General features: G+C 53.0%; 3 protein-coding genes across 3 annotated transcripts in view; all 3 read left to right on the top strand.

Moving 5' to 3' along the window:
* Window positions 1–2,329: 2,329 nt before the first annotated feature.
* LOC102445562 (uncharacterized) lies at window positions 2,330–24,168 on the top strand. Its single transcript, XM_089770796.1, has 5 exons — window positions 2,330–2,762; window positions 4,927–5,013; window positions 20,423–20,549; window positions 22,303–22,416; window positions 22,698–24,168. Exons 1-5 carry the CDS (start codon window positions 2,448–2,450, stop codon window positions 23,936–23,938), a joined length of 1,884 nt encoding a protein of 627 aa, XP_089626922.1. The 5' UTR covers window positions 2,330–2,447; the 3' UTR covers window positions 23,939–24,168.
* LOC102461922 (uncharacterized) lies at window positions 6,103–10,300 on the top strand. Its single transcript, XM_075913899.2, is given in 4 exon segments — window positions 6,103–7,092; window positions 7,707–7,820; window positions 8,114–9,979; window positions 9,982–10,300. Coding segments are annotated over 4 exon segments (2,271 nt in total). The 5' UTR covers window positions 6,103–6,965; the 3' UTR covers window positions 10,146–10,300.
* The window catches only part of LOC102455151 (uncharacterized), a 33,020-nt gene continuing 32,164 nt past the window's right edge, over window positions 23,328–24,183 (top strand). Inside the window, exon 1 of the mRNA XM_089770729.1 lies at window positions 23,328–23,466. The gene's annotated coding sequence lies outside the window, so the exon portion shown is untranslated. The remainder of the gene's footprint in view (window positions 23,467–24,183) is intronic.

Below are 24,183 nucleotides of genomic sequence, written 5' to 3' on the forward strand. Positions count from 1 at the left end.
ATGTATTTTGTTAATTCACAAGTCAAAAGGAAATAGTAACGCTTGGGTTATACTTGGGTGTGATGATGTCACTGTGTATACATCTCTTGAAAGTTTGTGGTAACCTGCCTATGAACGGCTTTATGGATCATTGTGTGAATCCATGTAGTTGAATTCCCTGTGATGGGTAGGAAATAGAAGGTTACTTCCAACACCTGTTGGTCACCCAAAGCCTGGTGTTGAGGGGCTTCCTCTCCTCTTTCATGCACATTTTGATCTGCCAGAGGCTACGTCTAGCCTGCAGGCTTCTTTCCGAAGAATCTTTTCTGGAAGAGATCTTCCGGAAAAACTTTTTTCGAAAGAAGGCGTCTACACAGCACAAGTGCATTGCAAAAGCAAAATGCTTTTTCGAAAGATAGCGCCCATATTCATTGGACGCTCTCTCGCATGTCAGTTGTGATTACTGTGGACGGAGTGGCCACCAGGGCACCTGTGATTTTTCCTGGAGGCCTCTTCTTTCGCTAAAACACTCTCTTCTGCGTCCACACACGCAGGGGCGGCCCGTGAGCCTAGGTGAGTAGGCAGCTTCCTAAGGCGCCGCTAGCCCGGGCGCCTGATGACGTCACGGCCATTGATGGCCGGCCTCGGGCCGCTCCTGCACACACGCCTTTTGCTGAAAAAGGCAATGCTCACAGGGGAGTCGGGGAGGGAAGTTCCCCAGAGTGTGGACGCACTAGTCCCTGTCCTGAGCAATCACAGCAAGTGAAGTCCTGGGCCTACCCATGTGGGGGTGACAAGCACTTTGCTGCATAGGAGAGGGGAAGGCGAGTCCTGGAGGAGAGGCAGGCTCTGGGTGAAGGGACAGGGTGTGAGGACTCGGATCCTTCTGCCACTCGGGTGCAGTGGGGGAGGGTTTAGAAGCCAGAAAAGCGCACATGAGAGAGGGTCCATTTCCCAGCTTAGCTCTGGGCCTATTGATTGGTTTTTCGTAGAGGAGGAGAGTCGGGGGGTGCCTGGTGGGGCCGCTCCAGCAAGGGGCGCTTGACCCGGAGCAGACCATGTAAAGGGGCCGGTTGGGGGTGCGCTGTAGGGGAGACACATGCACACCCAGCCGGCTTACTCTGTGGCCACAGCGGCCCGGCCCCACTCCTGAAGTAGGGGCACAAGCGGCCCCTGACCAGCCCCCAACAGCCCAGTCCCAGTGCTGGGGCAGCCCTACGGTCTGGCCGTGAGAGGGGCTGGCAGCCGCCTGGACTTGCTCTTGCCATGGTTGCGGAGGAGAGGCCGAATCAGCCTCTGTCCGGCTGCAGCAGCTTGGCCCTGATCCCGATGTAGACCCTGCAGTCTGGCCCCCATTTGGCCGTGGTGTCCCGGTTCTGGCCTCTCTCCTGACGCAGCAGAGGTTGGAGAGGAGGGAGAATCAGCAGTGAATAAAAGAAAGTTCTTCTTCACACAGCGTGTAGTCAACCTGTGGAACTCCTTGCCAGAGGAGGCTGTGAAGGCTAGGACTATAATAGAGTTTAAAGAGAAGCTAAATAATTTCATGGAGGTTAGGTCCATAAAAGGCTATTAGCCAAGGGATAAAATGGTGTCCTTGGCCTCTGTTTGTCAGAGGCTGGAGAGGGATGGCAGGAGACAAATCGCTTGATCATTGTCTTCGGTCCACCCTCTCTGGGGCACCTGGCGCTGGCCACTGTCAGCAGACAGGATACTGGGCTAGATGGACCTTTGGTCTGACCCAGTACGGCTGTTCTTATGTGGCCATCCTCGTTTGGCCCTGTCCAGTGACAGCTGCCACAGTCCCAGCCGGAAAACTTTACGCGGCTCCAAAGCCCCCCCCCCAGTCTCCTTCCCACACCCAGGCTCCTGCCCCCCATCCCTGATCCCCTGCCCTGAGCCCCTCACACACTCCCACGCTAACTCCTACATTCCCCATCCCCCTGCCCTGCCTCCTGCAAGCCTCCACCCGAATCCTCTGCCATCCGCCCCTCACACACTCCAACCCTGCTTCCTGAACCCCCCTCCCATCCTCCTGCCCTGCCTCCTGCACCCACCCACCCCCACACACTAACCCTACGCCCTGAGCCCCTCACACACTCCCACCCTGACACCTACATCCCCCACAACCCCAGCCCCTGGCCTGACTCCTCCCCTTCACAGTCCCAACCCTCTGCCCCGAATCTCCAGCGCTCCACCCCACAAGTTCTTACAGATTCGGTTTTATTGCCCTCCCTGCTCTCAGGCCCTCCCGAGGGGGGTGGCGATGGGGCAGAACCGGTAAGGAAGGGAAGTTACTTCCCCTTGGCGTCTCCTAAAGGGGACTCAGAGTTTGAGAAACTCCTGCCCGAGCGGCCCCCAGCGGGCGGGGCTGCCCCACTCTGCGGCCACCAAACATCCCCCCGGGCTGGCTGCTCCCGAGGGGTCTGTGAGCGGGGCAGAGCCAGGCCCAGGGGCGCAGCGCAGCGCGGATGGCGGGTGTCTCGCTAGGACCCAGCAGCAGCAGCAGCAGCAGGCGCGGGGGGAGCGATCGCTGGCTCCGGCCCGGCCGCAGGAAGCGACTCGCCGCCGCTGCTCGCGGGGACTCTGGGGCCAGGCTCCGGGCCGGATCCCCGAGCCCCGGCGGGGGCTGCTGCGGGGCCCCGGAGCCCGGGCTGCAGCCGGGAGGGGGAATCTCCGGCCGGGCCAGTCCCGCTGCTCCCTCCCCAGGAGCCTCTCCCCGGGCAGCGCCCCCAGCCCGGCCCGGCCCAGCCCCTGCCCCAGGGCGGGCAGCGCTTGGGGGGCAGGTAAGAGAGACCCCCCGGGAGCGGCGCCCCGGTGCCCCCGGGCTGCAGGGGGAGGGGTTGGCCCCGGGCTGCTCCCGGCGGAGCTGGCTGCGAGTCCCCGCCCGGGCCCGGGGCAGCTGCCGCCCGCCCCCAGCCCAGGACGGGGGGGCGCGTTATTTCCCCCCTCCCGGTTCCTGCTTTGTGCTCCCGGCTCCGCCTGCAGCCTCCCTCCCCGCGGGCCAGAGCAGCGCCCTGGGGATGAGGGAGGCGCGCGCAGGAGGCACTAGGGAGATTAAAATGGGCTGATTTGGGTTAACATGAACCTAGTGAGGTTTTCAGCGGGTCCAACAATGACAAGGGGGGGAGGCTCCTGCCTGCACCCCCCCTCCCTGTGGCCTCTGATACAGAGGCAGCAGCGTGGGGCTGGAGGGGTCTGGGTGTAACACTTACAGGCTTGCAGTCTCACACCCCTGAGGGCTGGGGCAGAGGTGAGGGTGTGTGGGGTGCGGGCTCTGGTTTGGGGCTGGAGGGCTAGGAGTGTAGGCTGTCCTGGCAGGACCCCCCCTCCCCACCCCGCTTTCACTGTAGAAGCAGCTCCACTGGACCCTGCCGGAGGAGGGGTGCCAGTTTCTCTCTCCCCCCCCCCCCCCATTACAGCAGGTACAAGTCTTTTCAGATGCCTGAAGGGACCAGAACCGAAAAGGAAAGGGACCGAGATGGGGAGCGCTGCACCCAGAATGGGGAGGTGTTACTAGACATGTTCTGTGTTTCCAACCTACCTGGGATGTGTCCTTGGAGGCAGGTCTCCTGCTGTGACCTCCTGGGGTTTGCCCTGGCTCTGTTTGCTTTGTTCTGTTGCATGTGATTTCTACCATCCTGCGCTGCTCTCAGTCGGTGCGTGCCTCAGTTTCCCCGGGGATGGGTGTGACTCCTACTGAGGAGTGTCACAGACTCTGTGTACGTGAGCTGAAGAAGTGGGTCTGCCCCCCATGAAAGCTCATCGCCTAATAAACCATCTTGTTAGTCTTTAAAGTGCTACAGGCCTGGGGTTTGCTGTGTTAGTCCGATCTTGGTAAAACAAACAGACGCGGCTATTGCTTTGTTACAGACTCTGTTGTAACCTGAGCTGGAGGGAAAGGGGGCAACCAGGTGACACCTTTTGCCCAGGAAGCTGAACAAAGGAGGAGGCGGGGCTACCTGCAGGATTGGGCCCCTGGATGAGTGTGTGAGGGGGGGTCCGACAGCCCTGGGCCACAGAGTCCCAGGCGCAGTGCCCTGAGCCCGCTATGGAGCCAGGCAAAATGTGAGGGTGGGGGGTGTCCCCTTGGGGCTCCTTCTCCCCACAGCAGGGAGTCAATGTGGTCGAGACCCCCGGGGAAGCCTCACACACCCCTCTTAGGCCAGGCTTCTCCCTCGGCGGCCCCGGGGTGACTCTGGGCCCGCTGGGAAAACAGAAGGGGGGAGAGTGGCTGTGGGATACGGCACAGAACAGATCTTGTTGGCTTCGAAATCCCGTCCTGCCTGGTGCCTCCCCAGCCCTGGGTGCCCCCTGCTGAGTTCTAAAACAGGAGCCTGACCCACCCCCAGCCTCAGTCATGCCCAGCTGCCTCCCTTCCAACTTGGTCTTCTTCCCGGACAAAAAGGTCACCTGGCCTGAGGCTGCCTCTCTACCTTTGTGCCAGACCCCCTTGGGCGGGTTCCTTGCAGAGGACGGACTCGGGGCACCGCTATTCGGGGTGCAGCGCTCTGTGGATCCACCCTCCTTCTCGAGGGTGCCCACAAAAATCTCACACCCGGATCCCAGCCCCTTGATACACGAGTAACCCCTGCAGGAACTGAGACACGGGCAGTGCTCGGAGAAAGATTTAGAAGGGGGAGGGGGCACGCGCGGGGGTGACTCGACACTGGGGGGTAACAAAATGGCTCCTTTGATTCTGCTCTTTCCCCAGCGTGGGGCTCAGAGATGCTGCTGCGAGGGGCGGGGGTTCAAAGAGGCTTGGTGGGTTTTGTTCTAGCGGGAGGGGCCAGGCCAGGGGGGTAACAGACTCACTGGGTTTCTTCCCACAGGGCAGAGCCAGAGAGTCCCAGCGCGTGTCTGCAGGGGCGGGGACTTGGGGAGACTCGGGGGGCGACAGGGACTCAGGCCCCTTCTGACACCTCCCTCATCTCCCCTCTTACCCGACAGGCCGAGGAGACACGTCGAGAGTTCGCTCCAGAGCGCCCGTCTGCCAGGGGCCGGGGCCGGGCAATGGCCGGGATGGAGCCCGCTCAGGTAGGGGGTTCAGGGGGCTGCTGGGCAGGGGGAGGGAGGAGACAGGGTGGGATGAAGCTGCTGAGTTTCTGAGCAGGTCCATGGGCAGGGTGTGACCGCACCCCCATTTCTAACCCAGGCCCCAGCCCCCCTTGGGCAGGGCTGTGAAAATGGCCCAGACTCCCAACGCTGAGACCTGAGCCCCCAGCCAGAGGTTGCTGGGAAACACAAAGGGAAGCTGCCGGGATTCCTGTCCCTGCCCGTGACTCAGAGCTCGGCTTCCGCCTCAGCCTCTGGCTAGTACAGGGGTGGCCAAACCGTGGCTCTTGAGCCGCATGCGGCTCTTTTGATGAAAGAAATGCGACTCCTACAGGTTCTGAGCTGCGTGCCCGGACTGCTCACGGCCGGCTGCTCTGTGCACACACCCCAGCACCTGGAGGGAGAAGTGCAAGGTGGTGGCTCCAGGACCCAGGCATTAGGTTAGAGCGGGGGCGAGGGTGCCTAGCTCTGGGGGAGAGGAGGGGCACTGGGTTAGAGCAGGGAGGGTGGGTGTACCTGGCTCTACAAGATGGGGAGGGTATTAGGTTAGAGCGGGGAAGCTGACGTATGTTAAACTCAAAGTCTTCATGGATGCAGAATAAGGCAGCCAACACAGATGTCATAATTCAATTCCAGGGCAAAAAAAGGATCAGCATGTACCTGGTTTATATTGTGTTTCTTAAAAGAAAATAAAAAGGCTATTGTTTGCCAGGCTGAAACAATTATTCTCAGATACGAGTCTCTCCCTTATTGTTTTTGAACCTGTCATATTTGCAGTCTGGGACAGACCTGAATTTTTAGAACTATAAAAAAGCCATAATCTTCATAAGTAAAAAAAAAAAAAGGAGGAAACCATACCAGAGCCCAACAAGCTGGAGTGAAACAGGCTCTTCAAATGGTGCTAATTTACTTCTCAGTTCAGTTTAATTTTAAAAAACTCACAGGGCGTAATAGGGCAGTAGTGTTAAATTTAAAATACATGGGGGGGATGCTTTTTTTTTTTTTAGGCTGAGAATATTACTGTATTTTTAAAGCTTTTTTTTTTTTTTTTTTTTTTAGTATGAGAATATTACTGTATTTTTAAAGGGTTTTATTTTTATTTTGATGTTTGTTCCTTGTCAAGTTCTCTGAAGATCTGTGGACGGGAGGTGAATTTCTTGAGTGACTAGAGAATTTTGTATTGGTTTTTGTCTGAAATGTCCTGTAATATTATTTTTATCACTCTATCTATTTTAATTCATACCAGGCATCTATTTTATTTTGTGTAATCTCTCTCTCTCTCTCTCTCTCTCTATCTATCTATCTATCTATCCAAATAAATATATAATACGTGGCTCTTCTTACTCTATCCACAGCTATTTTGGCTCTTCGTCTCTAACTGGTTGGCCACCCCTGGTCTAGTAGATGTGTGGTCAGGGAGAAGTAGGGATGTTGGATAGTCAACAGGTTACTTGATTAGTCACTCCCCACCCCTTGCTTCCTCTATCAAATAAAGGATGCAAAAGGGGGGGATAAAGGGGACACTTCAAAGCAGCAGTGCCTCTCAGTACCCAGGCTCAGCCACTTTGAAATGCCACAGAGCCCAGAATCAGCTGTGAGGCCCTGCGTCGGCTCCTCGAGATATTTCAAAGTGGCAGTGCCATACAGAGAGTGGGGTCAGCGGGGGAATCCCCAGCTGACCCTAGGCATCAATACTTTCGCCTTTGAAGTATAGCAACAGCCTTAGGGTGTCCTCTCGACTATTGGTTTAGTCAATTACCAATACATGACATCCTTAGTGAGGAGGCCCTGCCCTTATCATCTGTTGAGGGGAAGAGGATCTCTCTGCCCATCCTCTGAAGCCTCCTGGCTGCTCTAAACAGGATGGGGATGGGATTTTACAGGGATTGTGTCTGAGGCCACAGGCAGTGGGTGAGGGACTCTTGTTGTTGCAGATGCGGGTGACCTTCGAGGAGGTGGCTGTGTATTTTACCCAGGGGCAGGGGGCGCTGCTGGGCCCCGCTCAGAGAGCCCTCTACAGGGACGTCATGCAGGAGAACTACGAGGCGGTGACCTCGCTGGGTAAGGGCGTCCTGGCCCCTCGGGGATTAGGAGCCGTGGGGTCTGCGTGTCCGACACGGGTCAGGTTCTTCCCAGCTCAGGTGGCCTGGACAGGAATGGGTTCCATGGGCACAGCTGCCGGGCGAGAGCCACTTGCATCTCCATGCCCTGTGCAGTGAGACCAGGGTGTCAAACCCTAATGGACGTGCTAAATCATCCCCACCCGGCCCCTCTAGATTTCAAGGCGGAGGGGCCATGTATCCTCCTGTCTGTGTTGTTTCTCACTCGCACCCAGAATCCCTGTTCCCCTCCCTCCTTGGGACGAGCTCCAGCCGTGGAGAGGGCTCTGGGCTCTGCAGGTTTAGAAACAGGCAGGGGTGTAACTGCAGAGCTGTGAGTGTCAGCAAGGGCCCCAGACTGCCCAGATCCTGAGAACTCCTAGGGAGGGCGTCACAATTCCTCTCATCTCGTCTGCCTCTCCCCCGGGGGCTCAGTGACCGTGTTCCTGTCCTCTTGGGTGGCACATTCCCCAGCAGAGCCCGGGGACAGGTTCCACTCACGGAATGTCCCTTGGGACAGACGCTCTCCCCACCCTCCCTGCGCCCTGATCTGCTCTGATTTCACCCCCTGCGCAGGGTTTCCCGTTCCCAAACCTGAGCTGATCGCCCGGCTGGAACGAGGGGAAGAGCCCTGGGTGCCCGACCTCCAGGCCGCGGAGGGAAGAGAGATCCTGAGAGGCACCCGCACAGGTGAGGACTGACACAGACACCCACTGGGGAATGAAGGGAAAAGTTAGAGTCCCAAAAATGAGGTATCAGTAATTGCCCTCAGTACTTCTTCCTCTCACGTGGGGTGAGGTGTGGTCAGTAGATATTGTTCACAGTTTTCCACCAGTCCTGTTACCTGCAGGAGCTTCCTTTTCTCTGAGTGTTTGTGTGGGAAGTGAAGACGAGAATGCAATTTCAGTGTGCTGGGTTTTTCCTTGGTGCTGTTGCTGTTCCCAGTTCAGTGACTCCTGCCTGGATTGTCTCTCTCCCAATAGGTGATGGGACAGCCAGTGAGAATGAAGAGGCGAATCAACAGCAGGAGGTTCCTGCGAAAATGGAAACTCAGGTGACCTTTGTGGGAAGAGCTGAAGAGAATGTTTCCCAGTGCCTGGAACAGGAAAAAGCCTGGGGAAACTGGCACAGACCAGAGAGGCTTCTGGGAAACCATCCAAGTGAGCAAATGGATAAATCTGTAAAATGTGGGGAAGGACACAAGGATCCCACAGCCCAGCAGACAAACCTCAAGGAAGAGAAACACCAGGAATGGCTCGGTTATGGGAAGGGATTTCTTGTGAGCCCAGAGCGTATTACAGTGCAGACAGTAGGTGCTGGAGAGAAACCCCTTCAATGCTTGGACCATGGGGCAAGCGTAAATAACAGCTCAGAGCTTAATACTGACAGGGGAAGCCAAATGGGAGAGAGAGGCTCTCAGTGCCATCAGAGAGGAAACTCTCTGAATTGGAATTCAGCCCTGAGGACACACGAGACGAGCTGCTCAGGAGAAAGACCCCATAAGCGTGTAGAGTGTGGGAAATGTTTCAAAGGGAGGTCAGCTCTGATTAAACATCAAGCCGTCCACCCAGGCGACAGTCCCCATAAGACTTCAGATTGTGGAAAGAGTTTCCTGCAGAGCTCGATACACCTTAAACCTCAAGCAATGCACCCTGGAGAAAGACCCTATCAATGCTTAAACTGTGAGAAAAGTTTCAAATGGAAGTCAGGCCTCGTTTCACATCAGAAAATCCACACGGGAGAGAGACCCCATCAGTGCTTAGACTGTGGGAAAAGTTTCAAATGGAAGTCAGATCTTGTTTCACATCAGAAAGTCCACACAGGAGAGAGACCCCACCAGTGCTTAATCTGTGGAAAAAGTTTAAAATCGAGCTCATCTCTTGGATTACATCTGAAAATCCATACAGGGGACAGACCTCATAAGTGCTTAGACTGTGAGAAAAGTTTCATACAGAGGTCCGACCTCATTAAACATCAGGCCATCCACACAGGAGAGAAATCTCATAAATGCTTGGAGTGTGGGAAAGGTTTCACAGAGAGGTCATCTCTTCTCACTCATCAGGCAGTCCACACTGGAGACAAACCCTATCAGTGCTTCGAGTGTGGAAAAGGTTTCATATGGAAGACATCTCTTGTTTCACATCAGGTAATCCACACGGGAGAGAAACGCCATAAGTGCTTAGACTGTGGGAAGAGGTTCACATTGAGGTGTGAACTTGTTGAACATCAGGCAGTCCACACAGGAGAGAGACCCTATAAATGCTTGGAGTGTGGAAAAACTTTCAATTGGAAATGCAAACTTGTTCATCATCAGGCAGTCCACACAGGAGAGAGACTTCATAAGTGCTTGGAGTGTGGAAGAGGTTTCATACGGAAGATTGATCTTGTTAAACATCAGACAAGTCATACAGGAGAGAGACCCCATAAGTGCTCAGAGTGTGGAAAAGCTTTCAGATGGAGATTTGCCCTTGTGAACCATCAGGCAGTTCATACAGGAGAGAGACCCCATAAGTGCTTGGAGTGTGGAAAAAGTTTCATACAGAGGACTGACCTTGTTAAACATCAGGCAAGTCATACAGGAGAGAGACCCCATCGATGCTTAGACTGTGGAAAAACATTCATACAGAGGTCTCACCTCAATCAGCATGTGGCAGTCCACACAGGGCAAAGACCCCACAAGTGCTTAGACTGTGGGAAAAGTTTCGTTAGGAAGTCAGACCTTGTTGTACATCAGAAAATCCATACTGGGGAGAGACCCCATCATTGCTTAGAGTGTGGGAAAAGTTTCATACGGCGGTCAGATCTCCTTAACCATCAGTTAATACACACACGAGACAGAAACGATGAGTGTTAAGCCATGGAAAATCTTTCACATAGAGATCTGATGTTCTTAAACAACAGGCAATGCACACAGGAGTGACACCTCAAAAGTGCTTTTACAGTGGAAAAAAATGTCATATGGATGTTAGCCCTGGTTTCATATCAGAAAATCTACACAGGAGAAAGATCCCATAAGAGCGCCAACTGGGTAAGTTTCATGTAGCTTCTTGGTCGTCAGGCCATCCACACAGAGGAGTCCTCATCAGTGCTTAATCTGTGCACCAAGTTTCATTTTGAAGTCAGAGTTTTGTAAACATCAGGCACTCCACAGAGGAGGGAGACCCCATGAGTGATCGGAGTGTGACGGAAGTTTGATTTGGAGGTCAAGTTATCCTAAGCATCAGGAATCCATCCAGAAGGGAAATCCCATCTGTGGTTGGACTGTGGGAAAAGTGAGGCTGTTATAAGGTGGGTACATAACTGGCAGGATAACCATTCTCAGACTATAGTTATTAACGATTCATGGTCATACTGGAAGGGCATAACAAGTGGGGTTCCACAGGGGTCTGTTTTGGCACCAGTTCTGCTCAATATTTTCATCAACAATTTAGATGATGGCATAGAGAGGACACTTACTAAGTTTGCAGATGATACCAAGCTGGGAGGGGTGGCAAGTGCTTTAGAAGAGAGAATCATAATTCAAACTGATCTGGACAAACTAGAGAAATGGTCTGAGGTAAATAGGATGAAGTTTAACAAGGATAAATGCAAAATGTTCCACTTAGGAAGGAACAATCCATTTCACACATACAGAATGGGAAGGGACTGCCTAGGAAGGAGTACTGCAGAAAGGGATCTAGGCGTCAGAGTGGACCACAAGCTAAATATAAATCAACAGTGTGACACTGTCGCAAAACAGCTAATGTGATTCTGGGATGCAATAACAGGAGTGTGGTAAGCAAGACACGAGAAATCATTCTTCCGCTCTACTGTGCGCTGATTAGGCCTCAGTTGGAGTATTGTGTCCAGTTCTGGGCACCACATTTCAAGAAAGATTTGGATAAGGTCCAAAGAAGAGCAACAAAAATGATGGAAGGTCTAGAAAACATGACCTGGGGGGAAGGTTGAAATACTTGGTTTTTTTAGTTTGGGAAAGAGAAGACTGAGCGTGGATGTGAACACAGTTTTCAAGTATCTAAAAGGGTGCTACAAGGAAGAGGCAGAAAAAGTGTTCTTCTTGACCTCTGAGGATGGGACAAGAAGCAATGGGCTTAAATTGCACCAAGGAAGGTTTAGGTTGGACATTAGGAAAAACTTCCTACCTGCCAGGGTGGTGAAAAACTGGAATAAATTACCTGGGAAGGTTGTGGCATTTCCATCACTGGAGATATTTGAGAGCAGGTTAGATAAACATCTCTCAGGGATGAACTAGATCCGTGTTTCTCAACCAGTGGGACGAGTACCATTGGGGTACTCAAGAGAAGTCTAGGGGGTACGTCAACACAAGTGAAATTTGGAGAAAACTGAATTTTTGTTTTAAGTTTTACAGCGCTTTATTATTTTTATACTTTTTACACCCACAAATTTCATTGCCTGCCCGGCTACGATTAAGTTGTTTAAACAAATGTGTTGCAGTGGTAGAAAAAAAGTTGTGTGTCTGAAAACAGTAGGTATTGGGAGTACTTACACCTTTTTTTTTTTTTAAAGGGGTACTTTATTTAAAAAAAAAAAAAAAAAAGTTGAGAAACACTGATCTAGATGGTGCATGGTCCTGCCATTGAGGGCAGAAGATGCCAGTTCTAGTATTGTATGATTCTATCTGAGAGTCCAGACAAGTGTGAGAGCCCCTTCTCATCCCCCCGGCATTGAAGCCTGCACCCCCAGGACCCTGCCCTGTGCCCCCCCTCCAGAACCTGAACAATGCCAGTTAAATAGACTAGTAAAAGAGAAATATAAAGCGATCATTGTACTTTGAATTCTGCGTTGGAGTTGAAATCAGTATTTTTGAAAATGCATAGAACATCCCAAAATATTTAAATAAATGGTATTCGATTATTGTTTAACAGCCTCATACATTACCGTTCATTTTTTAATCACCTGCCAGCCCCAGAAGGTAGCAATTGTTTTAGTCGCTCTTTACCTATATCTTATTGCTGCCTAGAATTTTGTTAATTCACAGGTCAAAAGGAAATATTAACAGGAGACTGGGAGCCAACCTGATTTCCTCCCTTGGGGCTGGATTGTCTCATTCCCAGATATTTTCACACTGCTCTGGGTGGGCCCTGCTGAAAAGCCTTTAGGGTGTGAACATTTTCTCCCTTATGGAGCCAGAATTACACAGATACTAAAATGGGCAGAGCAGGGGCAGCAAAATGTGGTGTTTTAATGGCAATAGGGTGAGACTAAGGCCTGTGTCCCAGTAGTGCAGTGTTTTATCATGTCATCTTAGAAAAGAGGAGACAAAGATGGGGTGTGATAGAGGGCTATAAAATCATGACTAGTGTGGAAAAAGTGACTAAGGAAAAGTTATTTACTTGTTCCCATAATATAAGAACTGGGGGGTCACCAAATGAAATGAATAAGCAGCATGTTTAAAACAAACAAAAGGAAGTGTTTTTTCATGCAGTGCACTATCAACCTGTGGAACTCCTTGCCAGAGGATGTGGTGAAGACTAAGGGTGCGTCTAGACTACATTCCTCTTTCAAAAGAGGAATGCAAATGAGGGAAATCGAAAATGCAGATGAAATGCAGATATACAAACCTCGCACTTCATTTGTATAATCATGTCTGATTGCTTTTTTGAAAAAGGTTTTACTGAAAAAAAAAAAAAAAAAAGCGGTCTAGATGTGGTTCTTTCGGGGGGAAAAAACCCTTTTTCCAAAGAACTCTTATTCCTGAAAAATGAGGTTACAGGGTTCTTTTAAAAAAGGGTTTTTTCCACCCCCTGAAAGAACCGTGTCTAGACTGCTTTTTTTTTTCAAAAAAAACTTTTTCGAAAAAGCGATCAGACGCAGTTATGTAAATAAAACGTGAGATTTTTAAATCTGTACTTCATTTGCATTTTTTATTTCCCTCATTTGCATTCCTCTTTCAAAAGAGAAATGTAGTCTAGACACTCCCTAGAACTTTAACAGGGTTCAAAAAAGAGCTTGATAGATTCATGGAGGTTAGGTCCATCAATGACTATTAGCCAGGATGGGTAGGAATGGTGTCCCTAGCCTCTGTTTCTCTGGAAATGGATGACAGGAGAGGGATCACCTGATGTTTACCTGTTGTGTTCCCTCCCTCTGGGGCATCTGGTATTGGCCATTATCAGCAGACAGGATACTGAGGTGGATGAACCTTTGGTCTGACTCAAGATGGCTGTTTTTATTTAGATGCTTGGGAAAAGCACATGATGCACACATCTTTCAAAACTCTTGCCTCTTTCAAAAGACCTAGGCTGGAACTTTTTCCGCTGCATGGACAATCAGAGTTAGAGAGGTGGACGTGCCCATAGTGAGCCTGGGTGACCCAAGCTACCCCTTGCTTCTGTAGGGTTGCCAGATGGTTGAACCAAAAATACCCGTGATGGTTGCATGGGGAGGGCGGGAGAGTGGAAGGAGGAGTCAGCCACTGTCTGGTTGTGGTGACCTGGCCCCGATCCCAGTGTAGACCCCGCAGTCTGGCTTCCCTCTGGCCCCCTCTCCTGCCACAGCAGAGGTTGGATAGGAGGGAGAATCAGGCAGAGAACATCCTGGTTTGGCCCTCATCCAACCACGGGTGCACGGCTGCAGCAGCCCAGTCCTGGCCAGGTAAGTTCACACAGCCCTAGAGCCACCCCTCAGTCTCTTTCCCACACCAAGGCCCCTGCCCTAACTCCTGCGCCCCCCAGCCCTAATCCCCTGCCCTGACACTCCCACGCTGACTCGTAAATCTCCCATTGCCCCAGCCCCTGCCCTGACTCCTGCCACCCCCCACCCCCTCCCCCGCATCCCAACCCCCTGCCTTGAGTCCCTTGCGCTCCACCCCACAAGTTCTTAAAGGTTGGGTTGTGTTGCTTCCTCTGCTCTGACTCCCTCCCAAGGGAGCTTGTGATGGGACAGAACCCGTAAGAAAAGGAAGTTATTTTAGGATTGCCAGGTGTCCAGTTTTTGCCCAGACGGTCCATTATTACTGGCCCCCGTCTGGTTTAAAAAAAAATCCAGAAAAATCCTGGACATGTAAATTGTCTGGTATTTTCTGTTTCTCTCCAAGGTGTCTGGTGGGGGGCGGGGAAAAGGAAGCAAAAAGGTTGGGGATTTGCAGAGACTCTTAAAGGGGTAGCTACCTTTTTTTTGTTCTCCAGCTTTTTTTTTTTGTTTGTTTGGTTGGTTTGCTCAAGTTTTGTCTCCTTGGGGGTTTTCTTTTTCTCAACTAAGTGTTTTTTCTGCCATGTTCAGGATTATTGGTGAAAGCATTTGGCAACCCTACATCCCCCTGGATTCTCCTAAAGGTGACTCAGTGTGCGAGAAACTCCTGTCCGAGAGGCCCCCAGCGGGCAGGGCTGCCCCACTCTGCGGCCACCAAACATCCCCCCGGGCTGGCTGCTCCCGAGGGGTCTGTGAGCGGGGCAGAGCCAGGCCCAGGGGCGCAGCGCAGCGCGGATGGCGGGTGTCTCGCTAGGACCCAGCAGCAGCAGCAGCAGCAGGCGCGGGGGGAGCGATCGCTGGCTCCGGCCCGGCCGCAGGAAGCGACTCGCCGCCGCTGCTCGCGGGGACTCTGGGGCCAGGCTCCGGGCCGGATCCCCGAGCCCCGGCGGGAGCTGCTGCGGGGCCCCGGAGCCCGGGCTGCAGCCGGGAGGGGGAATCTCCGGCCGGGCCAGTCCCGCTGCTCCCTCCCCAGGAGCCTCTCCCCGGGCAGCGCCCCCGGCCCAGCCCCTGCCCCAGGGCGGGCAGCGCTTGGGGGGCAGGTAAGAGAGACCCCCCGGGAGCGGCGCCCCGGTGCCCCCGGGCTGCAGGGGGAGGGGTTGGCCCCGGGCTGCTCCCGGCGGAGCTGGCTGCGAGTCCCCGCCCGGGGCAGCTCCCCAGCGGGGCGGGGTGAGGTGGGCGCTGGCGCATCCGTGGGGGGCCGGGGTCCAGGCCCTGCGGCCAAGGCGCGGGGTGAAGCAGAGTCCCAGGCTCGGAGCCCCGGGCCCGCTGTGGCTGGAGCCGGCAGGGCTGTAACTCGGGGCTGCCTCTCCCCAGAGCCAGCAGCGCCCTGGCTCTGAGCTCGGAGCGTCCAGCGCCCTGTTCACGCCGCGAGCTCCCCGCCGGGAAGGCACCTGGACGGGACCCCCCGGGGGAGCCTCCCACGCCCCTCCCAGGGGCCAGGCTCCCACCTCGGCAGCCCTGGCGTGACTGGGCCGGCTGGGAAAACAGAAGGGGGGGGGGAGAGGCCGGGGACGAAGCACAGAACAGATCTTGTCACCACCAAAGTCAGGCGCATTCTGCCCCGTCCCGCTTGGGGCCTCCCAGCCCTGGGCTCCCCCTGCTGAGTCCCCAAAAAAATCCCAGTCACGCCCACTTGTCTCTCCCCCTGCTTGGTCTTCTTCCCCCTGGCAAGCAGGTCACCTGACCTCCCCCTCCCTTTTTTGTTCCCCAACCCCTTGGGCAGGCGCCTTGCAAAGGAGGGAGGGGACCATGGGCCCATCTTCATTCCCAAGCCGCTATGCTGCAGTCACACCTGCTCTGTAGGATCCTCTGATCCTGCAGTGATCACCCACCTGTCTCCCACCGCCTTGGTCAGGCATGTCCAAAGTCCAGCCCGCGGGCCAATTGCGGCCCGTGTTCCGGTTTAATACGGCCCCACAGGTAATTTGGCAATATCTATCTTTTATGGCCCCCAACGAATCCATATGTATTGAGATGAATACATTGTAAAATCTCAGTTAATGTCAGTTGGTCTAAATCAGTTATAAATATATTTGACACAACATGTATACTTGGTGTTATGTTCCTGTTCATATTTTTTGAACTTAAAAGTTGACAGACAACCTTTACTACCAATAATATGTAATGTTCCTGACATATATTTCAGCTTCTTGGATTTTTTTTCATCTGGCCTTCAGATATGAAAGGCAGAGTGATTTAACACCTGTTTAGATTTGTCATCCATGTGACGAAATGAAAAGTATGCTGTTTGCAATAAACTTTGCATAAAATAGTTAATTTGCATTTAATTTTAATGGTTCAAAGAATGTCAGGCAAAATGGTCGGCCCTCACGCATGTTCACTTCATCAAATCTGGCCCTCTTTGAAAAAAGTTTTGGACACCCCTGGCCTTGGTCCTGGAGTAACATGGAGGGGAAACTGAGGCACATGCTATGTTCTGAGAATATATTAAGAACATTCCCGCTGTGCCACATGGTGATGTAACAGTGTAGTCGATTAACCACTAAGCAAAAGCTCATCTGTTAATGCTATAGATTCAGTGGTTCCCGGACTTTTCAGCATCACGCCCCATTTTTTATTTTTGAGAAATCCTCCCTCCTGCCCCCCAAAAAATAGCAGCAAAACTTGTTGAGCAAAAAAAAAAAGAACTGATGTGGGCCAAAAGACAGTCGCGGCTCCTTTAATCTCCACATCACAGAGATTGGGCTCGGTTCTCGGTGGCAACGGAGGTACCTGAACCCCAGGCCAAGGTCATCAATCTGGGATGAGGGACCTAAATCCCCGTATAGGCTCCATAACGATGTACAGATCTCCGTTGGGGCCAGTGCTCGCCCAGCAGCCGCTGTAGTTCCAGGGTTCCTTGGGGACCCTGAGTTTCTGCATCTGAACATGCGCCCTGCTGCCTTCCCCAGGCAGCTGGACCCAAGTGCCACTAGGAAATTGTGCTTGGGGTGTAAGGCCCGTGGGGAGCCCCGGGGTGAGGCCAACATGTTCTTATGTTCTTTTGACATGAGAGGCTTTGCTATCAATGCAGTGACAGGTTCGTGGGGCCAGTGGCTGGGCCGGCTCCCTTGACTAGCACACTGGCTGGGGCAGAGTTAAGGGGGTTTTGTCTAGAGCCCAGGGGTTAATCGGGCCTGGTGACTCGCCTTCAGGTATTTGGTGGCAAAGTGCTGACACAGGACAGCTCCAAAGTCAGGCCCAAGGCTGATAGTCAGCAAACCTGGTGCACAGACAAGGAGTGCACTGCCGCCAAACCGCAGCCTGATCCGACCTCTTCCCAGAGCTACTCCCACACAGACCGTATTGGGGTGAGACAGGTTCCCCCCACGTTCTGTCTGGGAACAGGGCCCCTCACCCCAGATTCCCTGTTGCTATCGGGGACTCCCTGGAAGAAGCGTGAGTTTCCTCCTTCCCTGGGATCTGGTTGTCACCTGTCTCACCTGTTGATTTGGTGGGTGATGCCCCCAGAGGGTGATGCCCCCAGAGGGCCATGCCCAGTGGATGTGGCAAATTCCAGGGGCAGGGAGGTGTCAGTGCAGTGGGTTTATTGGCCGTGACCAGGAGGAGCAAGCGGTGGGAATTAGGGATGTTAAATATCAGTTAATTGAATAGTCGAGTAACCTCAGAAATTCTTATAAGTTCCTCAACTGTTCTATAATCCCCGGGTCCAGTGCCGGCAGCCAGTGCGCTCCAGCTCCACTCCCGAGGAGCCCCTTGCCGCCCCACGCTGCTGCTTCTGTATCAGCAGCGCGAGATGCCAGGTGGGCACTGGTCTGCGACGGGAGCCTGTTTAAAAACCAGCTTCCTGTCGCCCTGTGCTGCTGCCTCTGATAAAGAGGCAGCAGCATGGGGTGGCAGCAGCCCCTGTCTAAGGGGAAGTCTGAGCTCCAGACCCAGTGTGAGCCGGAACTGAGCAGAGCTATCTGCCCAGCTGGCTCCCAATACACTTGAAATGCAGAGCCGCAGCGGGGGTAGGTCCTGAACCCGGTCTGAGCCAGGATGGAGCTCGGCTGCTGGCCAGCCTGCTAAAAAATGTACTGGCAAGAATGGGGAAGGGAGGGAAATGCGTGTAGTCCATAACAATGTTTCTCAACATTTTTTTGTAAATTGCCCCATATATATACCAGTACCTACAGTTTTCAGACACACACAATTTTTTTCTTCCATTGCAACACATTTGTTTAAACAATTTAATCATAGCCGGGCAGGCGATGAAATTTTTTGGTGTAAAAAGTACAAAAAAGATAAAGGGCTGGAAAACTATGTTTTCTCCAAATTTCAGTTGTGTTGATGTATCCCTCTTCCCCCAGACTTCTCTCGAGTACCCCTACGGGAACTCGTACCACTGGCTGAGAAACGCTGGTCTGTAGCACTAACCAATAAGCTTTTGCTTCTTGCTCAAGTGACTACCCTAGTACAGCCCTAGTGGGGATCCCGGCTGCCTGCAAAATCCCAGAGCCCTGGCAGCACGCGGGATAGTTACATATTGTAAAGCGGGAACATTCCCGCTACTTCTCAGGAGCCTTTCCCTGGGCAGTGTCCCCAGCCTGGCCAGCACCCCCACCACCCCTGACTTCTCAAGCCTCAACCACTGTCCCAGGCAGGGCATTGCTGTCAGGGAATGTAAGAGAAAACCCTGAAACCACAGGAAGAGCCAGGGGACGGAGAGATGGGAGAAAGGATGGAGCGAGAAATAAGGGCAGCTCTCATAGAATCCTAGGACTGGAAGAGACCTCAGGAGGCAGGGCCAATCCCAACTAAATAAACCAGCCAAGGCTTTGTCAAGTAGGGTTGCCAGATGATTGAAACAAAAATACCTAGCACCCCGCCCCTCCCAAAAAAACAGGAAAAAATTCTGTTGAAGGGGAAAAAACAGTGGGGAGACCAAAGTTATTGAGAAAAAAAAGACTCCAAGGACTTATTAAGTCAAAACAAATGAAAATGAAAATAAAACAGCATTAAAACAGGATGTCCCCTTTAAGAGTGAGTGCAGGGATAGAAACAGGGGAGCGGTGAGCACTAAGACCCAGGGGAAGCATTGTTTCCCCTAGGTTTTTTGGTCAGCAGCCATTTTGTGCTGGCAGCCTTGGGGAACCAGGTAAACATGGGTGCCAGAGTTGGGGGGGCTGCAGATGTTGGGGGCCAGAGGAGAGCGTGGGAAGTGGGGGTGCTGAGTGTGTGCAGGGTTGCCAGGTGTCCGGCATTTTCGCCTCCTGGCCGGGGAATAATTCAGAGAATTCTGGACATCTCATGTTTCCGGTATTCTCTGACTTTTTTGACCGGACAAGAAGCAAAAATATCGGACTCTCTGGGTGAATACCGAACACCTGGTCACCCTATTGTCAAGCCAGGACTTAAAAACCTCTAGGGATGGAGATTCCACCCCCTCCCTAGGGAACCCAACCCAGGGCTTCGCCACACTGTTAGTGAAATAGTTTTTTCCTAATATCCAACCTAGACCTCTTCCCCGTGGGGTAGAAGTTGAGGGGTCACTCCGCTTCCAGCTTCTTATTTGGTTTAAAAAAGGCCCACCTGTGATTTTAGCCTGTCTCTTGAGTGTCGGGGGCAGCCTGGGACCCTGCTTTGATTTCCAGGCAGGCTTCAGATCTCAACCAAAGCGGTGTCAAACCAGAGTCTCGGCTGGTTCTGGCAGCGGAGGCGTGTGAATGGGATCAGCTTCTGCCTGCTTGTCCTTGGGACAGGACAGGAAGGCTCAGTCAGTAGCTGCTACCACCAAAGGTCTGTTTTTTGCTAAGGTGTGTGTGTCACGGGAGGGGGAGAGGTGGAAAGGGATCCAACAGCATGTGGGGCAGTCCCCCACGTAACTCCATTGATTCTGCTCTTTTACTGCTGTTTGGCTCAGAGATGCTGTTCCTGGGAGGGTCTAAAGAGCCCGGCGGGAGAGGAGGAATCAGGCTGTGACAAGCCTCTTCTGTAACCTCCCCGATCCCCCCTCTCACCCCGACAGGCTGAAGAATCCTAAGACTTACATCCAGATTTTACTCCAGATCAGCCCGTCCTCTCAAGCCAGGACCGAGAAATGGCCGGGATGGAGTCAGCTCAGGTAGGGGGGTTCAGGGAGCTGCTGGGCGGAGGGAGGGAGAGGCGGGGTGGAGACAGGGTGGGGTAAACCAGCTGACTTTCCTGAGCAGGCCCGTTGGCAGCCGGGAAGGAGGGGACGTTCCTATTCTCTCAAACAGGACACAACCACCCTGGGCAGAACTGGGAACATTTTCCAGACTCCCAGTGGCAGAGCCTTTCCCCCCTGGCCAGAGGCGGCTGTGAACTACAGGCTGTGAAAGGGAAGCTGTCGGGATTCCTGTCCCCAGCTCAGCTCGGCTTCCCGTCTCAGCCCAAGGCTGGCAGGTGTGTGGGGAATTAGAAGGCCCTGCCCTGCCCTGCCCTGCTCTGTCTGCTGGGGGTATAAGGAGCTCTCCCCTTCTCCCACCTCCTTCAGCCTTCTGGCTCCTCTGAGCATGGGGTGGGTAGGATTTTGCTTTTTTCAGCCTCTTCCCCCATGAGTAGCAGGATGGTGGCTGGGGCCGCAGGCAGTGGGTGAGGGACTCTTGTTGTTGCAGATGCGGGTGACCTTCGAGGAGGTGGCTGTGTATTTCACCCCGGGGCAGGGGGCGCTGCTGGGCCCCGCTCAGAGAGCCCTCTACAGGGACGTCATGCAGGAGAACTACGAGGCGGTGACCTCGCTGGGTAAGGGCGTCCTGGCCCCTCGGGGATTAGGAGCCGTGGGGTCTGCATGTCCGACACGGGACAGGTTCTTCCCTGCTCAGGTGGCCTGGACAGGAATGGGTTCCATGGGCACAGCTGCCGGGGGAGAGCGACTTGCATCTCCGCACCCTGTGCAGTGAGACCAGGGTGTCAAACCCTAATGGTCGTGCTAAATCATCCCCACCCGGCCCCTCTAGATTTCAAGGCGGAGGGGCCATGTATCCTCCTGTCTGTATTATGTGTCAGCAAGGGCCCCAGACTGCCCAGATCCTGGGAACTCCTGGGGAGGGCGTCACAATTCCTCTCACCTCCCCACACGTCTGCCTCTCTCCAGGGGCTCAGTGACCATGTTCCCATCTTCTTGGATTACACATTCCCCAGCAGAGCCCAGGGACAGGTTCCACTCACGGAGGAGGGGAAAGTGATCCAGAATAGTCAGCATGGATTCACAAAGGGCAAGTCATGCCTGACCAAACTTATTCGCTTCTATGATGAGGTAACTGGCTCTGTAGATATGGGAAAGTCAGTGGATGTGATATAATTTGACTTTAGCAAAGCTGTTGATACAGTCTCCCACAATATTCTTGCCAGCAAGTTAAGGGAATATGGATTGGATAAATGGAGGGTAAGATGGATAAAATCTGGCTAGAAAGTCGGGCACAGCAGGTAGTGATCAACAGCTCAGTTGGCAGTCGATTTCTAGCGTGCTGGTTCTAGGACCAGTTTTGTTCAATATCTTTATTAATGACCTGGATGAGGGGATGGATTGCACCCTCAGCAAGTTTGCAGATGACACTAAGCTGGAGGAGAGGTAGATACGCTGGAGGGCAGGGATAGGGTCCAGAATGACCTAGACAAATTGGAGGATTGGGCCAAAAGAAATCTGCTGAGGTTCAACAAGGACAAGTGCAGAATTCTGCACTTGGGACGGAAGAATCCCAAGCATTGTTACAGGCTGGAGATCGAATGGCTTAGTAACAGTTCTGCAGAAAAGGACCTGGGGATTACAGTGGACGAGAAGCTGCATATGAGTCAACAGTGTGCTCTTGTAGCCAAGAAGCCTACTGGCATGTTAGGTTGCATTAAGAGGAGCATTGCCAGCAGATCCAGAGATGTGATTATTCCTCTTTATTCAGCTCTGGTGAGGCCACATCTGGAATATTGTGTCTAGTTCTGGGCCCCCAGCTACAGGAAGGATGTGGACGCACTGAAGAGGGTCCAGCGGAGGGCAACCAAAATGATTAGGGGGCTGGAGAACCTATGAGGAGAGACAGAGGGATTTGGGTTTGTTTAGTCTGCAGAAGAGAAGTGTGAGGGGGGATTTGATAGCAGCCTTCAACTTCCTGAAGGGAGGTTCCAAAGAGGCTGGAGAAACGCTTTTCACAGTGGTGACGGATGGCAGAACAAGGAGCAGTGGTCTCAAGTTATACTGGGGGAGGTCTAGGTTGTATATTAGAAAGAACTATTTCCCTAGAAGGGTGGTGAAGCACTGGGATGGGTTTCGTAGCAAAGTGGTGGAATCTCCATCCCTAGAGGTTTTTAAGTTTTGGCTTGACAAAGCCCTGGCTGGGTTAATTTAGTTGGGATTGGTCCTGCTGTGGGCAGGGGGCTGGAATTGATGACCTCCTGAAGTTTCTTACAGCTCTATGGTTCAATGATTCTAATGTCACTTGGAACAGACGCTCTCTCCACCCTCTATGAGTCCTGATCTGCTCTGATTTCACTCCCTGCGCAGGGTTTCCTGTTCCCAAACCTGAGCTGATCACCCGGCTGGAACGAGGGGAAGAGCCCTGGGTGCCTGACCTCCAGGCCGGGGAGGAAGGAGAGATCCCGAGAGGCACCCGCACAGGTGACACAGAAATCCGCTGGTGAATGAAGGGAAAAGTTGTGGTGTGAGAGAGTCCTCTGTTCTTCCTACAGTCTTGCAGGGCAGGGCAGAGCTGTCATCAGCAGGTGTCACTCGAAGCTGCAGGACAGGGAGTTCCCTTCCCTGTGAGTGGTTGTGTGGGAAGCGGAGGGACAAGCCAAATGCTGGGTCTGTACAACTCCAGTGTGTTGGGTTTTCCCTTGATTCTGTTCCTCTTTCTTCCCAGCTCAATGACTCCAGCCTGGATTGTCTCTCTCTCCCAGCAGGTGATGAAACCGTGAGTGTCAAGGAGGAAGAGGATCCCAATCAGGAAGTTGACGTAGTGCGTGTAAAGGTGGAAGAGACTCAATATGAGGACGTTCCTGGGAAGACAGAACCGCAGGCGACCTTTGTGGGAAGAGCTGAAGGGAATTTTTCCCAGTGCTTGGAACAAGGAGAAGCCTGGGGAAACTGGCCGAAGCCGGAGAGGCTGCTGGGAAGCCACCCAGTGAAGAAAGAGGATGAATCTGTTCCATGTGGGGCAGGAGACGAGGTTCCCCCATCCCAGGACATAAATCTAAAGGGAGAGAAGCACTATTACTGCCTCCACTGTGGGAAAGGCTTCAGTGAGAGATCCCACCTTGTCACACACCAGACAATCCATTCTGGAGAGAAACCCCTTCGATGCTTGGCCCCTGCGAAAATCATCAGTAATCACTCAGAGCTCGATAGCTCGGGGAGAAGCCACGCAGGAGAGGATCCCGACAGATGCCTCAAGTGCTGGAACTGTTTCATTTGGAAGTCAATGTCCATCGTGCCCGAGGCCACGGACAGAGAAGAGCGACCACCTGTGTCCGTGGACTGCAGGGAAAGTTTCAGGGATCAGTCAGAGGTCAACAAACATCAGCTCCCCCACACAGAAGAGCAACGACAGAAGTGCTCAGACTGCGGGAAGAGTTTCGAAGACGAAACGGCCGTTGTCGCCCATCAGAAGATCCACACGGGGCAGAGACCCCATAAGTGCCTGGACTGCGGGAAAAGTTTCAAAGAAAGGTACGACCTTGTGAAACATCAGGCCGTTCACAAAGAAGAGCGACCCCATAAGTGCTTATATTGTGGGAAAGGTTTCATGCAGAGGTCTTACCTTATTAACCATCAGGCCATCCACACGGGAGACAGTCCCCACGAGTGTTTGGAGTGTGGGAAAAGTTTCATACGGAGGTCAGACCTTGTTAAACATCAGGCCATCTACACAGGGTCGAGACCCCACAAGTGCATGGACTGTGGGAAAAGATTTGGAAATGTATCAGACCTTCTTTCGCATCAGGCAAACCACACTGTAGAGAGAACTCATAAGTGCTTAAACTGTGGAAAAAGTTTCAGGTGGAGGTCAGTCCTGGTTAGACATCAGGCAATTCACACCGGGGGCAGACCCCATAAGTGTGTGGACTGCGGGAAAAGTTTCATTCGTAGGTCAGACCTTGTTAGACATCAGGCCATCCACATGGGGCAAATAAGCGCTTGAAATGTGGGGAGAGTTTCATAGAGAGGTCAGCCCTTCTTAAACATCTATGCGTCCACCAAGGAGAGAGGCCCTGTACATTTCTGGACTGTGAAAAACATTTCATGTGGAGGTCAGACCTTATTAAATATCAGGCAATCCACACAGGAGACAAGCCCCTGTAAGTGCGTGGACTGCAGGAAAAGTTTCATAGATAGGTCAGACCATATTAAACAGGCAATCCACACAGGAGAGATGCTGTTCACATG

This window comes from Pelodiscus sinensis, chromosome 19 (genome assembly GCF_052426305.1).
Source record: "Pelodiscus sinensis isolate ZL-2025 chromosome 19, ASM5242630v1, whole genome shotgun sequence".
Taxonomy (NCBI): domain Eukaryota; kingdom Metazoa; phylum Chordata; order Testudines; family Trionychidae; genus Pelodiscus; species Pelodiscus sinensis.